General features: G+C 43.0%; 1 protein-coding gene across 1 annotated transcript; it reads left to right on the top strand.

Annotated features, from left to right (window-relative positions):
- The first annotated feature begins 202 nt into the window (after positions 1-202).
- On the top strand, positions 203-16,468 carry OAZ2 (ornithine decarboxylase antizyme 2). Its single transcript, XM_063142151.1, is given in 6 exon segments — positions 203-369; positions 8,913-8,988; positions 8,990-9,070; positions 11,456-11,631; positions 13,921-14,006; positions 15,214-16,468. Coding segments are annotated over 6 exon segments (570 nt in total). The 5' UTR covers positions 203-349; the 3' UTR covers positions 15,345-16,468.

Genomic DNA, 16,468 nt, shown 5'->3' with positions numbered 1-16,468 from the left:
GTGCTGCCCGGGACAAGCAAAAGCAGCTGCCCACCCCCGCGCGGGGACACGTAGGTGGTGCGCCTGCGCAGGGCGAGGGAGGTGGAGCCGCCACAAGCCCCTCCTTCTCTCCCCTCAGCGCCTTTGTTTCGAGCGGCCAGTTTCCCAGGCAGCCTGGCGGTGCGGGGCGTGGCTATGTAGATGAGCAACGGGGCGGGGGCGCGCGTGGCATCATAGGCGGCGGCGGCGGCTCGCGCTCTGGGTGAACCCGTCAGTTGGAGCTCAGCGCTCGCGAAGGGAGGAGCTGCTGTGAGGCCCGAGAGTGAGCGCCTCCTCCCAACCCCCGCGTCCGTCCTGACGAGCTCTGAGGATGATAAACACCCAGGACAGGTAACTGGGGAGAGCGGGGCCTTCGGCTTGCCTCGCGGGCGACCCCCTCCTCCCCCCTCCCCCTCAGAACCGCTCCCACCGCCTCGCGCGCTCGTCGCCCCTCAGGATCGTGGCCGGGCCTTGCCTGTTTCTGGACGCGGCCCACAGACCCCGACGGCACACAAAACGCGGTGGGGTGGGAGGCGGAGGGAGGGCGGAGGAATTGGGGGTGGGGCGGCAGGGAAGAGCACCAGAGGGAGGGAGGGAGGGAGGGGGCGCCTCGTTTTGGGGTGGGCGCAGGCGCGGGCCTGCCTGGCGAAAGCTTGCACCCCGGGGGCCTTTTTGCACGCGCGTGTGCAAAGAAATAACACTGGAGACAACAACAGGCCGAAGCGGAGTGTGTGGGTGGGGTGGGGGGCTGGCAGTTCTGCACGTCCGCGCACCACGAAAGTGTCCGTTGTGCAATGGGTGGCGGGTGTTGTTGTTTTTGTCATCCGCCTCCTCGATCTAGCACGAATGGTTAGAACAGTCTGCCCCAACCTGGCGCCATCTGGAGGGCACCGGGTTGGGTGAGAGGCTGCTCCCCACCCAGCCTTGTGTCTTATTTATGCCCCCCCCAATCTTAATTAGTTGGGGGGGGGGTATTTGGTTCTACTTCCCGTGGTGGGGATGCAGCCAGGGTGCTTAACTCCTCCCCCACCCCCTCCCACAGTGTGACACCACACCTTTAAATCGCATGTGTGTTTTTTCTTCTTCTAAATTTAAAATAAGGGGATATATTTCTAGCAGGCTCCAGTATGGGGCTTCTTAATCATCTCTGATCAGATTCGTTCTGCTTAGTTTCACTGAAGCATCAGGTGTTCCCGGGGCCCACAAAGAAACAAATCTGGTGTGGTAGGAAGCAAGAGTAAGGCTGCAATTCTATGCACGCTGGGAGTAATCTCATCACAATCAGCTGAGTTTACTTCTCAGGGAACACTATAGGGTTGAGCTGTCAAGCTGCCAGATAGCTTCAGAGTGCCTGCGGGGGTCTCCTATAGTGGTTAGGTCAGGGTGGACAGATTTTAGGCTTCTGGGATCAGGTGCGAAATAGTGGCTTGGGGTAGAGGTGTATCTAAGTAGAATTGAGGAACAGGGTGCTTCTGAGCATATTGCTCAGATCAAGAATTGGATTTCAGATCAGAACTGAGCTCCCAGACCTTTTGCCCAAACATACTATCCTGGATCTCCCCCCTCCCCCGAAAGCTTTCTTTATTTCACAGCAACCTAATTTAGAGGGGTTCTTTTTTGTTATTGCTTTTGTTAAAACAGTTGGAAGATCTGCTTCAAATCACCCCAAGATTTACCAGTAGATCTTGATCTACCTTCTGCATCCTTCATGGGATAGGGTGTTTCAGGAAGACTACTGATGCATGAATATGTTGGGGGTGGGGGTTGTTTACAGGTGCTGTAGTTGAATAAAGCCCAGTATTGGGCAAAAGGCGGGATACAAATAAATATAATAATAATAACTGAATGCCTGAGGTTGATGGGGGGCCAGCTTCCCCAAGGTATGCAAAAATAATGTTTATTACTGCGAAGAAGCAAAGGATTACCCCAATGCTGGGGTAGCTATAATAGCATAGATAATAGTTGATACACATGAGCTTTTTTTTTTTTTTTTAGTGTGCTCAGTCTTTTGTGCTAGAAGGGAGAAGGCTGGTTCTAAGAACCAATTTTCCATGGTCGGCTCTTCTTTTATGAACTGCATGAGCCCCATCCCTCCTTGCCATGCAGTTTGTTTGTGGTAAAGTGGTGAGGATTCAGATGGTTATCGTATATGTACTATTGCAAACCTTCCGAAAGTGGGTTGAGTGATGGTTCTTCAAACCGTGATGTCAGCACTTGTAGTAGAAGTTTCCTATAGCTACTAGATTAAGGACAAAATGCAGGAGATCTAATAGACGCACTAGAAAAAAATAGTATCTCCACAAGACTGCTCATTTCCTTGTGTGTTGGGGGGTATAGAAAGAGAGAGATGAAAGTAATTGCAAGATGAGGTTTCTTGGTGTAAATGAAAGGAAAGCAGGTGATGCAGAATGCCATTTGCAGTACTGCTTCTGAGTTCAAATTCAAATTTAGACATCAGGCTCTTTAAAATGGGAACAGCCTTTTCAGAAACCCACTTCCTTTCTCTTCAGAATAAAATGTCAGTTACTGAAATGGAATTGGGTAGTAAAAAGTTTATCCTAACCATAAATACAAGTCAGATTGTCACTTGAGTTGGCAAATGTTTAAATGCATGTTTGGAAAATCGCAATGGTTTGCAAAGCAGGAAGGCCGTTCATTTACAGCCCTTCTAGGGAACCAGTTCTTAGCTTTATCCAAGACATAAGTAACAGCTGAGCTTTTAAAAAGCTACACATCCAGTCCTATAGTTATTTACCTGAATGTTTATTGGGAATGTATTTCAGGTTGGAATATGGGGCTCTGATTAATTGTTAATTCTGAATATGGATGCATGTACATAAGACACTCACCAGGAAGTTTTTAAAATCCACTCAAGGCCTTTGGTGTTATGTAAACAGTGAAGTAATTCCATCCATCCAGAAGTCTAGAAATCAGGTCAGGGATGGGGTGAGTGATCCTCTTAACATTCACTGTGGAGTTTATGAACTATCTGCCTTGCATGTGTCACTCTCTCTTCAAAGTATAAGACCCAGCTAATTTTAGACTGACTTCTAGCAATATGCTTGCAAGTAAAAACATCCAAGTTCAGCATGGCAAAACTTTATTGCATTCTAAAATGCATTTTACTAATAGTATGTAACTCCTTTTCTCTTTTGAGATCTTGATTGATTTCCAACCCTAACTTTCATTCTAACTAAAACTGTTTGTGCCTAACATTTCTATTTGAAAATGCATGGCTGTAGGAATTGGAAAATGCACAGCTGTAGAAAAGTTCAGGACCATGTAGTTGAAAATTAACTCTGCGTGCTAGATTATAATACAATTCGGTGTGTTCTCCAGGTCCATGCTGCGTGTCAGGTATTCAGATGTAAAGATATCTATATAATTTATACTCTTAAGATTCAACACTGGACCTTGCTAAGACACAAAGTGGGGAAACGTATGGCAGCCTATGCACCATATGTGCATGAATTAGGTTTGTTCCAAAAGTTAGTGTTTGCATATAACTATTCAGACTTTCTAGACTGTACTGCAGAAAAATGCTAGTCTTTCTTGAGACTATGGATCAATTTTGTTCTGATTGCAGTTTCTGGCTCCCCAATTCCAATGTGATCCCTCCAACATTTCTGAAGAAATTGCAAGACAGGCAAACTTAGCTTTCAACCTTGTCATTAAAAAAAAAAGTATTCTAGTGAGATACCATACCTGTGTATTTGCATAGGTTTTGCAGACCCTAACCAAATGGGTAGTGGAAAAATTGGATATTTGTGAAGCTCACCATTGCATCCTTGTTTGTTTAGTTTAACTATCCAGTCACGATTGGTCATTCGATAATGAAGTCCCACAGGGGAATGTTACTCTGTGGAATTCTAGCATGTGTTTCCTGAATTTCTCTGTCTTTACAGTGTTTCATCAGTTACTTAAGGTATTCCTTTTCTTTTTAGGAGGGCAATACTTTACTTAGGCTTGGCAAAAGGCTGAATGCATGTTTTCTGTTTCTATTAGTGCTTATTGGCATTATTATAGAAGCAAAAGAGCTTCTCATAAGATCATTAAAAATAGCCTTGAAAATGAATCTCCAATATAGTCACTTTCATATGCATGTATAATGTTTGCTGCATGTCGAGATAAAATTATATATCTAGTGGTTGTTCTTCCATGCTACCAGCTATTAGGCAAGTGGTTGTTTACAAACATGTTAGAATAAATACAGCCTGTAACAAGACAAGTATTGTGACATTCAGTGAGTAAAGAATTGAATCTGGTAGTTTCTTGAAGAGACCTGGTAGTATTGTTTCAAAACGGAATCACTTGATTTGGTGGATGGTCCGTTTCTGTGTTTGCAGAGTAGGCTTATTGTCCCTGTGCTAATGCAGTTCTTAATTCCTGTACAAGATGTTATATCGCAGGATGAATTTCTGAACGCCTGGTTGTACTATTTGAAACCAGCTACGGAGCTCCTATGAATATTGACTTAATTTTCTACTGGGCTCCTTGTCCTTTGTCCTTGGCAAGTACATCTTCCCTTGAATGCTGTTCTGTGATACTTACTTGATGCTTTCCAGTAAATATGACGTGAGCAATCTTTGGGTCAGGCTTTCTATTTACCAGTTCTTACTGACCCAATTATTTAAACTTTCCTTGCAAGAGCCTTGGAATTGCTTCCCCTTGTTTTATGGTATGAAAGACATTCTTTTGAGAAGCAGTGCTTTAGCTTTTTTCTAATTGAACCAATATATCAGATGACAAGTTAATTACCATTTAAGATTAATCTGTCCAGTCAAATATCCAAGTGTAGTCAGATTGTTCTTTTATCTTTTATTTCACGTTGTGGAACAGTTTTTTTTCCTTCTAGGGATTGGGAGTTGACTAGAGTACCCTGCTCATATCCTTGTGATACATACAAATGTCTGGATTAATGGCAGCGGAACAGTGCAGATTAAAATTTAGGCCACAGACAAGTATTACTTTTCCAGAAAGCTGGTATGATAAAGCCAAATTTAGCACTCACTGATTTTTGCTTTTGTCTCTGCCAAAACAAGTTTTACAGATTTTATAAAAAGCCTACAATGCATCCATGAATAGAAAAAGCGTGCCCACCACAGGCAGTGATGGTTCAGTTATACACCCTTCAACATTTTTTTAAAAAAAATTATCAACCAACTCTGTCCGTAGGATGATGTAAACAGGAAGTCCTGTGAATTCTGATACAAGTGTGTGCTATTATTTCTACTAGAGAGATGTCTTCCTGTGCTTCTTTAAAGGTGAACATGCTGAATAAGTGGCATTAAATTTATTTATTTTTTGCTTAAAACAGGGCAACTTCAGCAGAACTAAAGTGTACTGTTAATGATGCATACTACAAATTAGGAGGCACTTCCGTACAGGTTCGCAACATTCAGGAGTAGGCAGAAAGTAGACCTCCAGATGCTTTTAATTTCTTTTATTACACTTCTATTCCCTGAATAGCCAAAGCTCTCTGGGTGGTTTACAATGATTAAAAACCATTAAAAATTCATTATACAAGTATAAAAACAATTTACATATAAACAGACACCACACACACACACACACACATATATATATATATCTAAAACAATTTAATCCATTGGCTATGCTGGCATGGCCTCCTGGAAGTTGAAGTCAAAAACATCTGGAGATCTGCCTTCTGCCCACCCCGATATAATACTCAGTGTCAATTTATTGAGCCATAGGGCTGTGTGAATTCTAGAATTTTGCATCCTGATGACAGCTTCCTTTCCTTAAATAAAAATAAAGTTTCTATCCCTTCTGTTGTGAAGGCAGGCTTGATTTTTTATTTTTTTTTGTCCCATTGCTTAGTGAACTCCTTGTAGCCAGAGGATTCCCAGTGCCGAGCAGGTGGGGTTTAATTGTTCTATCCTTTGGTTTTTCCCCACAACTAGATGCATACTGTCCTGAAAAATCTGCATATGCTTATTCCCACAACTTATACAGTTCTAGAATTCAGAACTGCCTTTTGTTGGGCTGCAGGGACATCAGCCTAGGTATGCGTGTCTGTGTGTGTGTGTGTGTGTGGCCAGAGGTGTGACGAGTCCATCCCTCGAAGGCTCTAGGATCCCGTGCTGCAAGAATGAACGATTTTCACCACTGCACTTGATTATTCAAGCCTCCTCCATCCACAATAATGCTGTATTGTTGACTGGAGAAAACAAGCATGTCTGCTGGCCATATTGGGAAGTTAAAGGGGGATGGGGAGAAGCACAGCCAAGCATTTTGCTTTACCAGTCTCCACCAGGCACCAGTACAAAAGCAGGACTGCTTTTCAGTTAATTGTGGCAGTGAATATGGGTGATGAAGACAGACCAAGTTAATGTACACACACTCAGTTGCAGGCACCTTCAATGCAGCTGCTTTGGATCAGTCTACATCAGCCTTTAATGAACTTCTGTAAGAAATGCCTGTTTGTTCAGACCAAGTTATTTAGTTTCCAAGCTAGCACTCAATTGGGTGCTGGAGGGGGGCCTACAGCCAATTTAACTTTGCTCCAGTAAAGGTAATTGTTTGCTGTCCAGGGATACGCTAGCTTGAGGCTTCAGTATTGGGAATTAGTGTAGTCAGCATGTGAGGACTGCCTTTTCTAGCTGAAACTTGTTGAAACTGAGTGTTCTGCTCAGTGCCATAATGTATATACAGCTCCCATCAACATAAACCTGTGGGAACTGGTTTGGGAAGTTTTCAGACAGCAACTCTCTTTCCCACAGCACTGTGTGAAAGATGTAAAAAAAAAAACCTATTTATTTTCCATACAAGGTTTTAAGAACTATAGCTTACGTCTTATTCAGAGTATTTAGAGATTCTTGTTCTGGTGGTTAAAAATGTGAACTTCTCTCATATGAAGCTCAGCTATGAACGTGCAAGGTGGCCTTTAAGTAAGCCACACTCTGCGTGTCAGGCCATGTCCCTGTAATATGGGGGTTGTTTTTTGGGGCTACTTGGGAAGAGGGATTTTTTAAAAAAAACTTAAATGTTTTTAATTATAATTGTCCTACCTTACAGGATTCTTGTAGGAATTTCTGAGATGTATGGAATCAGTTTATGTTTATGGGGAAAGCGCTATATCAATACTAAGGCCCCAGTCCAATCTAGTGTCAAGAATTGGAGGGGCTGATAGGATGCAAAGTGGCCCTGCCTAGCGCAGCCCAGAGGTGCTGCCCTCTGTACCAGTGCAAGGAATTGGTGCAGCCCAGCTCAAAACAGTGTAGATGGAGCCCAAATAAGTTGAGACAGGGTGTGGAATGGCATAGCCTCAATGCCAGAATTAAGACGCACACCTTATAAGGTGTCATTTAAAATTGTGAATGGTAACCAAAAGCACAACTATATCAGTGCAGAGCCTGTAGGACATCCAGCACACACACAAGACTTACCCCGACATGTTCTTGTAGGCGCCATAAACTTTCCTTGTGCCAAGACATGGGAGCAGTGCTCCCAGCTCTAGGATGGGGCAGGAAAAAGGACGACGAGAGAGTGCTATTGTGGAATATCTGAAGGAACAAGCAATACAGCAGCTATTTTAGCTAGTGCGTAGAGGTATGGTGGCTGTGTTTGTCACATTGCGTTATGTCAGGACCCCCCCCACACACACACAAAATAAAGATTAGCGTGGGCTGCTTATTGTAGCTTTCAGTGCAGTGGCTACAGAGTAGGTGCAATACTGAGAGTTTTAATATGAAAGAAAAAATAATCCTATGGCAATTTAAAGGCTAACAGATTTCTTGTGGCATAAGCTTTTGCGGACTAGAGCCCATTTCAGATGCATAAGTGTGTTAATTGCTACCCTCTGCTTGTCACATTTTCATATAGAGTATATTTAATCGCCCCACCCCCAAATCCAGTGTAATGAGATTTGCTGTATCTTAGACATCTCCGAATCTGAAGCTTTGTTGGAAGGCTCTAGTGCATCCCTATTCTTGCAGATTAGACGTCAAGGCAGATTAGTAAGAAATACTAATTATATGTATAGTTATCGTGAGAAATATTATATATTGTAATTTTACTATGTCGGCATTGCAAATGGGAAGCAGGCTGCTGATCTTGTTAAAAGTGGTGATGGAATACTCTAATTTTAGAGTCACGTCAGGCATTCGAAGAAGCAAGTCATTAAAAAGCCTGTAGAAGGGTGCAGGGGTAAATGTATTCAACAAAGAACCTAACTTGTGTTGGGCAAAAAGAACCCCTTCACCCAGGCAATGAGTTTGCCACACTTGAATTCTATTGATTCTCCAGTTATAAGAATGTATGTGTTACTTTTGGCCAGAAATGCGTTGGGTTCTTGGTTGAATAAAAGATACACAACTACTTTTTTATGGTATGCCTATTTTAGGAGCTTCAAGCTACATCTGAAGTACCTACCTGGATGACCCAGGAACTAGTGTCCAAAAGAGCACTAGCACGCTTTTTTCATTTGCTCTCATATCTCCCTGTGTAAGAGAGGGCCACATTTAGGCCAGATGAGGTTGCGTGTGGGTGGCAGTATTGTACAAATTATGGAATGTATTACAAGGTTTGAAGTACAGGTCTCTTGTCTTACTCTTCCTGAAAACATGAAACCTAACCCTGCCCCTTGAAGATCCTCACTCTATTTCTAGTTGTTTATTGAAAAACGCATGCTCATCTGATCATGTGTTTCCAGTCATCTGGGATTCCTGCCAATAGAAAAGTTTGCTCTGCACACATACCATGTTCAATGGGATTCTCTTCTCTGTCTTTTGTCTGAAAGCTGCCTACCCATAATCTACCCAACATCTGCTGTGCTGAGACTATGGCGGAGGAATGGCAAACTCTGTCTGAATTTCAGCTGAATCCTGGCAGGCCTTACAAATCTAAAGTTGTGCTTTTTCTTTCTTTTCCAGTAGTATTTTGCCTTTGAGTAACTGCCCCCAACTACAGTGCTGCAGGCACATTGTCCCAGGGCCTCTGTGGTGCTCCTGATGCCCCTCACCCACTGTCGAAGATCCCCGGTGGGCGAGGGGTTGGCAGGGATCCTTCTCTCTCATCTTTGATTTATAAGGTAAGCCTAATTCCATGTCTAGAGACAAATTGCTTTTTTTATGGGGGGTGGGGAGGGATTTTTTTTTGTTTAGGCTGATGTATTTTAGGTGTTGTTAAATACTTGTTTTGAGAGAATGCACTTGTGTTCCAGGATAAGAGAGCCTCAGAAACACCAAGGATATTCTCTACTTCAAATCTCTTCACACTTTAGAAATCAAGCATGTTATTTCCTTATTTTTGATCTGGTAGCACTGGAAATCTTTCAAATAAGGGACCCTTTCCAGCACCCAGCAGCGTGACTGTGATTTCTTTTTTAACTCAACAAATTAGGACGAATAGTGAAATGGCATTTTGCATCAGCTTAGTTGGTACTGGTTGCATATAACGGAGAAAACAACACTAGGTTACTATTCTCCCTCCGGGTTGCTCTGAATAATCACCCAATTGCTGTTCTCCCCGGAGCTCTGTGTTTCCATAACGCTTACAAAGCCAGCGCATCATAGCACAAGTTTCTGAGTATCTTAGAGCCAGGAAGAGGGAATAAAGAGACAAATGGATTACCTTCTAGTGCTGCAAATGGGATACTAGAAAGGATGGGCAGCTGCAGAGCCACCTTAAGAAATATTGCTGCAGGTACTGTCCGAGAGGCATTCCCTCCTAGGTCAGAGAAAAGGGGAAATGCCTCTTCTACAGCTGTGCTTGAAGAACTAACAAAATAGGTTGGGGTATAAAATAGTTATATTGTTTATGTTTTGTGTTTCATTTACTTATTAGAGTGACTAGTAAACCGCCCAGAGAGCTTCAGCTATTGAGCGGTATAGAAATGCAATAAATAAATAAGTAAAAGTTTAACTCTGTTACAGTCTTTTAAAATGAGCTTTTCCTTGAGATATCCAGTTAAAATGTACATAAGAGAAGTAGTTGGATGGCATTCTGTATCCAGAGATGGGGATACAGAAAGAACTGTTTGGCTGGGTTCTTAAAAATTCTGAAGAACCAGGGTTTAAATCGTACCTTGTGCAATTCTGTATGTCACGAGACAATGACCTGGTTCACATGTAATGAGAAGCCAGACCTCATGGGTTGTTTTACGATTGTGGGTGGCTTGGCAACCATGCCAGCAACCAGCCCTCGCTGGGTTCACACATAATGACAAGCTACTCCATGGCTTGAACATTCAAAATGGCAGCCTCCACAATTTATTTATTTATTTATGCCGCCATTCAGCCAAAAAAGGCTCTCATGGTGGCTTACAAAAGTATTTCTTGACAGTCCCTGCCCACAGGCTTACAATCTAAAAGACATGACACAAAAGGAAAGGGGATTGGGAGGGAGGAGGAGGAGGGGGAAAAGGAAAGCAAATTCAGGCACTACAATCTTAGTTGGAAAGTTCAGCAGTTACAGGGGACAGCAGGAGGGAGGGGGCTCTCAGCTGGAGCTGGACCCAGACACGGTGGAGAGGGGCCTGGCTGCTGCTTCCTCCCTCACTGGTGGCCTCTGCAGTTACAGTTGGTAGCAGGAGGGAGGGGGCTCTCAGCTGGAGCTGGACCCAGGCACGGTGGAGAAATGCCTGGCTGCTGCTTCCTCCCTCATTGGTGGCCTCTGCAGTTACAGTTGGTAGCAGGAGGGAGGGGGCTCTCAGCTGGAGCTGGACCCAGGCACGGTAGAGAGGTGCCTGGCTGCTGCTTCCTCCCTCATGGTGGCCTCTGCAGAGACAGTTGGTAGCAGGAGGGAGGGGGCTCTCAGCTGGAGCTGGACCCAGGCACGGTGGAGAAATGCCTGCCTGCTGCTTCCTCCCTCACTGGTGGCCTCTGCAGTGACAGATGCCGAAAAGCCTCAGGGAAATTCACCCACAGTGGCTTCTTGTTATATGTGAACTGGGTTAATAATAGTTCTTCCAGAAGCATTTCTATTGCTTTAGGACATAATAGGTTTGCTTAGAGCAGGGAACAGGGAATGTCTGGCCCTTCATATGTTGCACTGTAACATCCCTTATCCCTCATTATTGGCTATGATAGCCAGGGCTGTTCCCCATCCTAGGTTTAGAGTATATGAATTCTGTAAGAAACTGTAACTTTTGATATTTTATTTTAAAAAAAAACTAGTTTGGATACTCTACTGGAGATTGCTTTGAGGGTAGCACTTTGATTTGAGGGAGAGCATACCCCATATTTGGAGATATTGGGCTATAACTGTGTCTTATTAAAATGTATTTAAATTGTAACTGAGTAAACTTCCTAATTAAGTTGAAGCATTGTTGATACAAGCTGTTCTTTAAAAAGCAGAAGCATTGTTGGGTGTCAGTTCCTATAGGAATGAAGAATGACTTTACTTGCTGCTTCCTCCTAGTTCTTCCTTTGTTATAACACTTTAAAAATTGTTTTTCTTTCTATGTTATTCAAAGGATGAGAAGCTCACTGTTAACCAAGATCTTCCAGTGCATGATGGGAAGCCACACATTGTTCACTTCCAGTACAAAGTTACGGAAGTAAAGATCTCCTCCTGGGATGCAGTGCTATCCAATCAGAGTCTTTTTGTGGAAATCCCTGATGGCTTATTAGCTGATGGGAGTAAAGAAGGGTAAGAGAGACAAACAACTTCAGGCTTTTTTGTTTGTTTAAACTTCTGTCTGAGCAAAAATGTGTTGGCCAAAGATATCATGGTATTAAAACGGGTGTGCGTAAAAAGAGGGTTTTAAAACAGCTACACGTGTGCAATGTTGCTTACAATGGCAGCGGTGGAAATCAAAAACAAATGGGGAGCAGCCTAGATCTTAGATGTGTACTTAGTGCTTTATATGCCAACTTAATACCTCCCCAACTATTTCAAGTCAACCGACTTTTCCCAAGGACAGTCAGATCCAAATCTTTCCTTTCAATTCTATTCACAAGTACTGTTAACTTTTAGACAGTTTTTACAGAAGTGTGGTGAGCTGCCCTGGGCTGACCCAATAGACTGTTTCATGCTGACTGCAATAGGTCAGTTTTCAGCAAGTAGCAAGAATTCCTCTAAGAGGGCAGTTTGGATTCTCTTCAATCTGATGCTGCTTAAGTGTGTGTTTACCTCAGTTGGATGAGCTTAGAAACAGCATCTTACTTCTCCTGGTCTCTGTTATAGCAGTTTTTCTTTGTTATGAATTTGAGGTGGCTGGGTCTTAACGGAACTGCCTGTTTTAACAAATGCTGAATTCATTTATTATATATGCTGTAGGCAAGCGAATGCCTATACTTTGAGATATACTGTAGGGAGTGGAAGACTTCGTTGGACCAGATTCCCTCCTCTTCTATCCCTGTTTTTATGAACTAGAGAAACTGAAATATTGGCTTGTACCAGGCCCTATGGCTCCAAGCAGTCCTCAGCCTAAGATCGTGTCAACTTAATTTCAAAAGCTCCTCTGCAAGTGATCAGTGCAGACCTCTGACAAGAGTGATCTGTCATTTCCCTGGCCTCCCTACCCATATGCAACCTCCGAGGGAACGTGGCCTTCAAAAGGAAAAAGGTTCCTCCCCAGGGCAAATCAATGTTTGAGAACCTTAATAATCTGGGGATGGTGGTAGTAGAAATTTGGGCTCAGGTTTGAACTCGTTCTCTTTCAATCGTTTCGGAGAGGAAGATTCAGCTTCCTTTCTACACCTCAAAGTGACCAATGGTAGAAGGGATTTGCTGCCTGCCCCTTGTTGTTTTTGGCTAAAGGAAGCAAGTATGGAAATAACACCCACATTCTAGATTAGTGTGCTGGGAAAGGGGGTGTTCCTTTATGATTCCTCAATATTTTCCTATAAGTGTTGTGTAGAGATGCTCTTCTCCCACTCCTTCTGTATGAGGGGGAGCTGCTCTATTAATAAATAATTTGATGTCCAAAGACAGTGCTATAAATCAGATTTTAGGGCTAAATGTTTCAGCTCATTCATCCCTTCTCTCTTAACGCCATTCTTTGGTGGCTGTACTTCCACTGTCAGCACGGCTTAAGTACAATTGCATAACTGATTATTTTTAGCTAGCTAAAATAAGCTGCTTGGAGGTTATAATTAAAATGGATCATTATCATATTAACAAAATCCCTTCCAAGTAAATCTCTGCCTGCTGCTGCTTGCCAGACTTGTGGCCAACGTTCAATTAGGCATTGATTAAAGCTTCGTTTTTAACTGCTACTTGCTAGGTCAAAGGCAAGAGACCCCTGACCAAGCAGAATGGTATGGCTGAGGCTGTTGGCACTTGTCACTTTACTCACACAGTATTTCAGAAATTGAGATGAGGGTTATGCAGAGTAAACAGCTGTCATTCTGCCGTATTTTGGAATGTGTCGGGTTTCAGTAGGCGGGAGACATGTTTTGTGTTCTCCTTCCCTTTCTCTTCTCTCTCCCCCCCCACTTCAATCCAAATGTGAGGAAGTTTGGGAGCCAAACTATTCATATTACTCTGCTGGTCTGCTAGTGAGTGTTTGAAAGGATGGTGGCCATCTGACTTCCTTGTGAAGTGGAAGGATTTGGTGGCAAGATCCCCTTCTAGTGCTCACGCTATCGCTAGTCTTTTTAACTTTCCTAGACTTTTAATCCCCAAACTTCAACATATGGGACCTGGGTGTAATTCCTTACCTGCATCCTTAGCCAGCTGCTGTTTCATACAACCCAGCTTTTGTGCTGGCTGCTCATATGCAAATATCCATCTCCCCCACCCCCAAAAAAACCACCGCCCATGAGGATGACTTTTTCTTCTTGGCACTCCTGCTTTTTTCCTAACTATCAGTCTGGGGAAGAATGGTGTCGGTCACGAGCCATCAAGTCAAAGACACAAATGCAGTAAGCTTAAAAGAATTATCCAGGGGAGGTTGCCTTAATTTGATGTGCATTTTTTCTCCCCTCCTGTCAGATTATTAGCACTGTTGGAATTTGCTGAAGAAAAAATGAAAGCAAGTTATGTCTTTATTTGCTTCCGAAAAAGCAGAGAAGACAGAGGTGAGTGCTTTAAACCCCTTGTACTCCTCCCACCCAAGGAGCTTGCTCCGTAGAAAAAGGAGCTCACACACCTACACACCCTTTTGTAGGGTGGCTTCTTCATCAGGGCCATCCAGTTATAAACCTTGGGGCCAAGTTTAATAACTGATGAGTGGGTTGTTGTTTTTAGAAGGGATTTGTTTAGTAGAGTCTGAATGGCATTTAGGGGTATTACATGGTTTCTTTGATTGGAATGGAGGACAACAGTGCAATCCTAGGAAAGTGTAGGATTGCAACCGAAGTTTCCAATCACTTTGGTTGAAATGGGAAAGCTATTTTTTCTTGCTAGCTTAACATGATTGTGGAACAGCTTTGCTTGGCTGATTGCCCAGATGCTCATCAGTTTTAAGGGAGGTTGATGAACTGGGCTTTTCAACACCTCTGTCCCCTTCCAAACCTTAACATAATGCTTTAAGTATCTGTAGGTAATTAAATCTAGGAAGTTTAGGGATTTGGTGTAAAGCATATAATGTTCTAAATTAAGTTACATCAAGTTCATGTTGGATCAGTGGCTGTACCCAAACAGAAACTGCCAATTCCTTTTCTGTGAGGTTTTATTTTTACATTGCTTCTGTCCTATCTAGGTTGAAGGATCATCAATGGTGATTTAACTCCTATTGAATCAAAGGAGTTTTCATACATTTCATCTGATAAGTGATTTTGAAAAGTTTGTTTACTGTAGGAAATCTGGAATGTGGCTCCAGGATTCTGACCTTTATCTTTGATTACATCGTTTGATGTACACCCCTCTTTCAATAGGTCTGATTTTGAAAATAACCATCTAAATAAATACACTGAATGGTTGACGGTTTTACTGCTATTACCACTATCTTAGTAAGCTTGCTTCTTTCTAACGTGACTCTTAGGGTGGGTCGCAGAGAATGGTATTGAAGGATTGTTTGGTAGGATGATGGGTAATAAGCCAGTTATTGCTCAACTAGATTGCTGCAGCAGAGTTAAACAAGCAACCGGACACGTAAAGGAATGCAGCAAGCCGGACAAGATGCGAAGAATATTCAAGTCAGGGAAAGAAGGAACAACATTGGTTTTCAGAAACCTTAACAGCATCAAATATTGCACTTTGTAGTGAAATTCATGGAATTAGCATTGCTGTGTGGTTGTCAACAAACTTCTTACTAGCTGACGTTGCCAATCTTTATCTTTACAGCTCCATTACTGAAGACATTCAGTTTTTTGGGCTTTGAAATTGTGAGGCCTGGCCATCCCTGTGTCCCATCACGACCGGATGTGTTGTTTATGGTGTACCCCCTGGATCAGGTCTCTTCTGATGATGATTAGACCCAGTGCAGCACTTCAGTGGGCTCCGGACATGCTTCAAAGACAAGAGGGGGCTAAAACTCCTCTTCTGAAGAAAGGAAAAACAAAATTCTTCTGGACTGAAACTGCATTTCTTATTGTTAGAGTGACCTGTATATCTTCTGAGTTGACTTTTCCATTGAAATGTGTTACCTAGCGAATAATATAAAGTCTGCACAAGTAATCGCACAATAGTAAATGGAAGGTAAATGGAGCCCTTTCATACAGCTCAGTGGTCCGCTGGTTAGCCTAGTGGAGACATCCTGTCCAACCACATATGGTGGGTAAGGAGCCCACAGGTGAAGAGGGACAGGCTTTATGACTTCTTAAATTAGTGTTGGGCTTTTCTGTTCATTTGGTTATTCGGCTTTCATTTAAAATAACTGTATATTTATATGTTCACTCAGACTCTTAAGCAGGGGGCATGCTTTGAGTGTAGAGATGTGAGGAACATTTAACACTGTTTAGCAAACCATAGGTGGCACCACTGAGGTAACCAGCACCGTGGGTCTCTGAAAAGCTTTGTGCTCTTCTAGCCTTTTTATTAGGTTAGTATTAATACTGCATTAGTGCAGCTTTCAATAAAAAGGGGCATTCAAACAAATGTGTGAAGCTGGCCCTGCTTTTGAGTGAGAAGGAACTGCCTAAGTGCACCCACCCACCCTCGGGGTTGTGGTAGTGCTGTCTTCTGCCACTGCATTATGTAGTCTGGGTACAAGCTTTGAGTGGAGTGTCTGCATAAGTGGATGCAATGTAGAAAGCAAAGAGACAAGTCTTCAAATCTTGCCTCCGCAGCTTGAGGCGCGAAAGCTGACGGCCACAGCTCCGATAGATGCCCATGCAGCTAATGGATTCCAGAATGCTTATAGGCAACTTGATCTGACACTTCGCTATTCTTAGTCTTCAATCCTATGCTCTCTCATTAGGAATTAAGTCCCATGATGCATAGGAGCAAGCTATTTAGGAAACTTTTCCTAAACGTAGCTTACATGGTTGAAACGTTGATGTCTCATCCTTCCCTGAAGGGCCTTCTTTTGGATATTAGATGACATGCTTACTTTTCCTTTAAACAGCCAGAGTCTTCATAATATACAATTCCAACACTT

The sequence above is a fragment of the Elgaria multicarinata genome, chromosome 16 (assembly GCF_023053635.1).
Source record: "Elgaria multicarinata webbii isolate HBS135686 ecotype San Diego chromosome 16, rElgMul1.1.pri, whole genome shotgun sequence".
In the NCBI taxonomy this organism is placed as follows: Eukaryota; Metazoa; Chordata; class Lepidosauria; order Squamata; family Anguidae; genus Elgaria; species Elgaria multicarinata.
This window is presented reverse-complemented; position numbering and strand designations above follow the sequence as displayed.